Genomic DNA, 5,542 nt, shown 5'->3' with positions numbered 1-5,542 from the left:
TTACAAAGCTCACATGAAGATTCAAAGGAAAGATTTTTTCTAAGTGTTGAAGATTGACATGAACAAGTTCAAATCAATCTGGGGCCTAATGTTGGGGATATTATTACTAGACATAAACCGGCCAGGAGTAGTCGGATTAACTCCATGAAGATTAGAAGCCCATGAAGATGTAAGTATGATGGCGCTTTTATAAAGGCCCAAGGCCCAAAGGCGAGTTAAGGCCTGTAGATGTAAATCGGCTTTCTCATGTAACTTGCATTGTAAGATAGGAAGGATAGAGACCGAGCCGGACACGTTTATGATCCGGCCTCGGGACTCTGTAAACCGGCGGGCTTCAACCTGTGTATATAAAGGGACGACCCGGCAGCAGTTTAGGGACGAAAAAAACAACAACTCGAGAGCCAGACAAAGCGGATTCGCTCCCTGGTCATCGAAACCCTAGCAATATCAACTCAATTAGACGTAGGCTTTACCTTCATCGAAGGGGCTGAACTAGTATAAAATCCTCGTATCCCTTCTCCGGTTAAACCCCTTTAAGCTAACCTGTAGCGATGGCTCCACGACTAAGTCCTTTCATGAGGACATCTGCCGTGACAAAACCACGACAATAACCATATAAGGGTTTCCAGACACTTGCTAGGTCAAGTTAGAGCCTATATAGCATGTGGTTATACACTAAGCCAATGGGTTCCATTGAAACGTGGCTGATCCCGTTGAATCTGGCAGCGTTCTTCACCATATTCTGAGCATGCATATGTTATGGTTCTACATCTACTGCAAATGCTCCCATCCTACCACTCTACCCAGATAAGAAGAGAGAGAGGGGGGGGGGAGATAGTTTCAAAAACACTTTGGCAGACATACATTTTTGCCCACCCCGATACAATACGTAGCATAGTGCCGATCAACATACATCATAAATATTCCTAGGGTGACAAAAGGTAGCATAGCTTGAAAATACTAAGATTCCACTACTAGGCCACAACTATAGCAAAATTACCGAACTTGCAAAATGCTTTTATGAAAACATTGTAAATCCGGAGGTTACACTACTAGGGCATAAACATAGTCGTAGGGTCACAGAAAGTAACACAGTGTAACACGACAGGAGGCGCAAGCACAGAAATTTACTTTATTTTAAAAAAAACTAAAAAGTTTAATTCCTTGATGCATTGCATATTTGACTTTTGTTATTAAGAACTATTTAAACCGGCTTGATTTTATTTTCTGTAGCACACCCCGAAATTATGGGCACAAAAATAGTTAATGAAAACCGATAGAAAGAAAAGGTATAAAATGAAAAACAGCAACAAAGAACAATTTAAATGAATGAAATCGACTGGTTCTCCTCTTTGAACAGAAACTAAGAAGAATGATGCGAGCATGTCAGGTCATGCAACACGTAGTGCAACGGTGACATTCGTGCATGACTGTGATTTGGATTGTATGCATTTTCTTTACCAACAAGCAACGAGCAATTATGTTAAAGAATTGAAAGAGCAATCAACGAGCAACAATTTCGCATTTGAAATTGAGCAGAATGCCCCATGGAGGGAGGTTGAGTGTTACTGTCAAGAAGGGGATTTGCACTTAATACAATCACCATATACCTACGGGTTGTAAAGCCGGATGTCTGTACCCTAAAAAAAAGCCGGATGTCTGTAAATTCCTTCCATATCCCAAATATAAGAATAGGGGTAATACGAACTGTCACTATGATGTGTCTACGCGTTTTCAACCAATTTTACAAACTTTCAATGTTTTATTTCACCCATGTTTTCCATTCACGTCGAAACTTCTCAACTTTCCATGGTCAAAGTCAGCCGCGAAATTTCCACGATCATTTCTCTACTCCCTGTATCCTTCAAGAATACGTACGCTTATACAGTACGTTAGTTGCGTATAAGCCCGAGCGCCTGCGACCACGTCAGCCGGTTCTTCCCGGTTAAGTAACATTAGAGTAACAATTGCCGGCCCCCTAATCACAGCGGATCTGACTGCGCGCAAGATAGAGACAGAGAGAGCCACAGCGACAGCAATCACAATTATCACTCCCCCCCAACCCAACCCCAATCAGTCATGTGCGGTGCGAGCATAACGCAATCATCAGACCGACGTGTCGCCCGGACCCCACCAGCCCCCAACTGGCTGGCGGGGCAAAGAATTCCGCCGCGCGCGGGCCCCTCGGCCCCGCGCCGGGCCGGGCCACCGCAACAAAACCCCAAGCCCGACACCGGAAAACAACAAAGTGGCGGCGCCCATCCGTCCATCCATCCCCGGCTCCTCCCTCTCGTACGAGACAAGACAATCGCTCGCTCTCGCTCTCGCTCTCCCTCCCTCTCGCGCCACGCCACACCCACCAGGCCGACGGCTCAGGCCAATCCAAAAAGGCAGCGGCCGCCTAGCGAGCGCGCATCTCCCTCCTCCCCGTCTCATCTCTTGTTCCGCGCCACGCAGGCAGCCAGGCATGAGCTCCTTCTTGTCAGCGCCGCGGGACGCGGACGTCGTCCGGCAGGGCAGGAAGAAGGCGGACGAGCCGGCGGAGCGCGCCCCGGCGCTCGACCTGCTCGACGACTACTGGTTCTTCAGCAACTCCCTCGGCGGCAGCGGCGGCGGCAGGGACGACGCCGCCAAGGGGAGGACCAGGCCACCGCTGCTGCCCAAGTCGCCGTCCACGTCGTCTGGGCGGACGGCCAAGGCGCAAGGATCACGGAGGCTGCTCCGGACGCCGTCGCTCCCGGCGCCTCGCATCGGGATGGACCCCTCGTCGCCCAAGGACAACGAGCTGATAGTGGAGGAGGACGCTGGCTGTGGCGGCGATCAGCAGGAGGCCGAGGTGGAGGACGACGACATGAACTGGAGCAAGATTTACGAGGGCGTCCTGCGCACCAGGATCGCCGAGGAAGGCCGCGGGTCGTCGGCGCTCAACCGGGCGCCATCCATGCCGGTCACGTCGTCCGCAACCATTGGTGACGGCCACGGCCGCCGACCCGCCGGGGTCGCCGAGTCAACGCCGAGCATGCCCAGGCTCAGGCACTCGCACAGCACGCTCGAGAGGCACTACCGCTCGCACACGCCCACCAAGGTACGTTACCAGCTCCAATGCATCATAGGCATCCCATCATCGCCTTATCAGCAACCGATCGTGGATTGGATGATCGAGCGAATGCTCTGAGTCTGAGCTATGGAGCTCAGCTGCTACGTGTCCGACGAACTGACGTGCTGTTTACTTTCATTGCAGCCTGACCGGACGCCGAGGATGATAGGCGGTGGCAGCAGAGCGGAGCGTGGCCCGCCGCGGCGCGACCTCCGATCGTTAAGCGCGAACCAGCAGCCGGCCCTCGTCCGGGACAAGAGCAGCCTACAGGACAAGATGTGGAAGAGCTCGAGCGCGCTGGAGTCGATCGAGGTCCAGGGGTTCAAGGACCTGGGCTTCGTGTTCGACCAGGAGGAGCTGAGGGAGAGCCTGGCGGACGTCCTCCCGGGCCTCCGCGACGACAAGGCCAACAAGCCCCACAAGAGCTCCGGCTCCGTCTCCGGGTCCAGCAGCACCAGCGACAACGACGACTCGACCGTCAACAACGCCAACGGCATCGGCATCGACGCCAGCAACAGCAACGCCGCGGGCAATGACGACGGCGACGGGGTCGTGCGGCGGCCGTACCTGTCGGAGGCGTGGCAGCACGGGGCGCGGTCGGCGCCCCCGACGGCGGCGGCGGCGATAAGGCTGCAGCAGGCGGACGCGAGGTCCGCGGCGGAGATGAAGGACCAGATTCGCATGTGGGCGCAGGCTGTCGCGTGCAACGTCCGACAAGAGTGTTAAATGGCCGCCGCCGCCGCCGCCGTGTGTGTGTGTCTGTGCGCCTCCATGGCACACCTACGCTTCTTCTACACACTCCAGAGATGATGATCAAGATTTGAAACAATCACACTAGTACGACTACGCGCGACGATGATATGACACTCCGATTTTTGTTACTTCCGCCTCCGCCGAAGATCCGACATGGATGAATATACACTTAGGTAGCTGTTCTTCAGGTCTCTCCCTGGTTGATTTCTGAAATAAAAGCATGTGGAAATCATTGAGCCCTTTTGATCCAGCCATTGCTGCTCTTTCTTAGATTTAGCGTTAATTCTCTCCGTGTTTCCCACGGAGACTGAGAAGCGGTACCTCGGAACCAAAGAGATCCTAGGCCTCAACGACCCAGATGAGAGAATGGACGGTTGATGAAATTTCTGGTCACTCTCGCTACCGAATTTCCATCCACGTTGGAGGCGAGGCAGGTGCCAGCTCGAGTTATTTTGTCGCGGGTGACCGAAATGGAGTCCAAATCTTTCTTTCTTTTCTTAGCTGGGGTTCCGTCCGCGCTCATGGCACGTACGTAGAGGTAGCAGACAATTTGGAAGTGAAGAAAATGCCGCTGGTACAAACTGCTTACACGCAACGCAGGATAAGGGTTTTTTTTTTCAAAAAAAGGAATTCCTTGGCCTCTGCAGATGCATATGGCCATCTTATTAACCAAAAAAGCAGTGTGAATATAGTTCCAAGGTCTCCAAAAGTAATAAAAAGTAAAGAAAGCTCACACAGAGTCAAAAAGGGCTAGAAATATCCACTAGCCAAGAGAAGACGCCACAACCGTCTAGCTAAAACTAGGTAGGTAAACTACATGTCTATCCTATTACATGACCGCCATCCAAACCGGTTGAAGATATCCCGAGCTACCATCTCCCATCGGAAAGACCCAGTAACCAAATGCTCCCTGGCCTCCGGCTGGGTGAGTAGCGACCAGGTACGGATCAGAGCTGTAGTTCGGAATAAAACCTGCAAAAAAATGGATACATGATATTCTGTTAAAAACCAAATCATTTCTGCAAGTCCAGATAGTCCACATCAAAGCACAAACTCCAACACGAATGTGTCGCGCTAAGTTAGGCTCAATCCCATTAAGCCATGTCCCAAATAACGCGTTAACAGAATTCGGTGGATTGATATTAAAAGTAATGTGGACCGTCTGCCAAAGTACTTTGGCCAACGGGCAATCAAAGAAGAGGTGTTTGATTGTCTCATCCCGATCACAGAAACTGCACCTAGTAGGTCCTGTCCAATTACGCTTTATCAAGTTGTCCTTGGTTAAAATAACTTGTTTATGGACAAACCACATAAACACTTTTATTTTCAAAGGAACTTTGACCGCCCAAACATGCTTAGAGGTAGGAATGGAATTCGAATTAATAACATCAATATACATTGATTTAACAGTGAATACTCCAGACTTAGTCAATTTCCAGCGTAATTCATCGGGTTGTTGAGATAATTGGACCTCCATCAGTCTCCTAACTAAACGGAGCCAGTCGTCCCAACGATTGCCTGCTAGCGTCCGTCGAAACTGAATATTAAGGGGGATAGATTGAAATACCGAAGCAACGAACACTTCACATCGTTGAACAATACGGTATAAAGATGGATATTGGATGGCCAAAGGTGTCTCGCGGAGCCAAGTACCCCCCCAGAAACGTGTACAAGAGCCGTTTCCAATAACAA

General features: G+C 50.9%; 1 protein-coding gene across 1 annotated transcript; it reads left to right on the top strand.

Moving 5' to 3' along the window:
• Positions 1-2,244: 2,244 nt before the first annotated feature.
• On the top strand, positions 2,245-4,090 carry LOC125543492. Its single transcript, XM_048706858.1, has 2 exons — positions 2,245-3,085; positions 3,242-4,090. Exons 1-2 carry the CDS (start codon positions 2,468-2,470, stop codon positions 3,821-3,823), a joined length of 1,200 nt encoding a protein of 399 aa, XP_048562815.1. The 5' UTR covers positions 2,245-2,467; the 3' UTR covers positions 3,824-4,090.
• The last annotated feature ends 1,452 nt before the right edge of the window (positions 4,091-5,542 follow it).

The sequence above is a fragment of the Triticum urartu genome, chromosome 3 (assembly GCF_003073215.2).
Source record: "Triticum urartu cultivar G1812 chromosome 3, Tu2.1, whole genome shotgun sequence".
NCBI classification, from domain to species: domain Eukaryota; kingdom Viridiplantae; phylum Streptophyta; class Magnoliopsida; order Poales; family Poaceae; genus Triticum; species Triticum urartu.
This window is presented reverse-complemented; position numbering and strand designations above follow the sequence as displayed.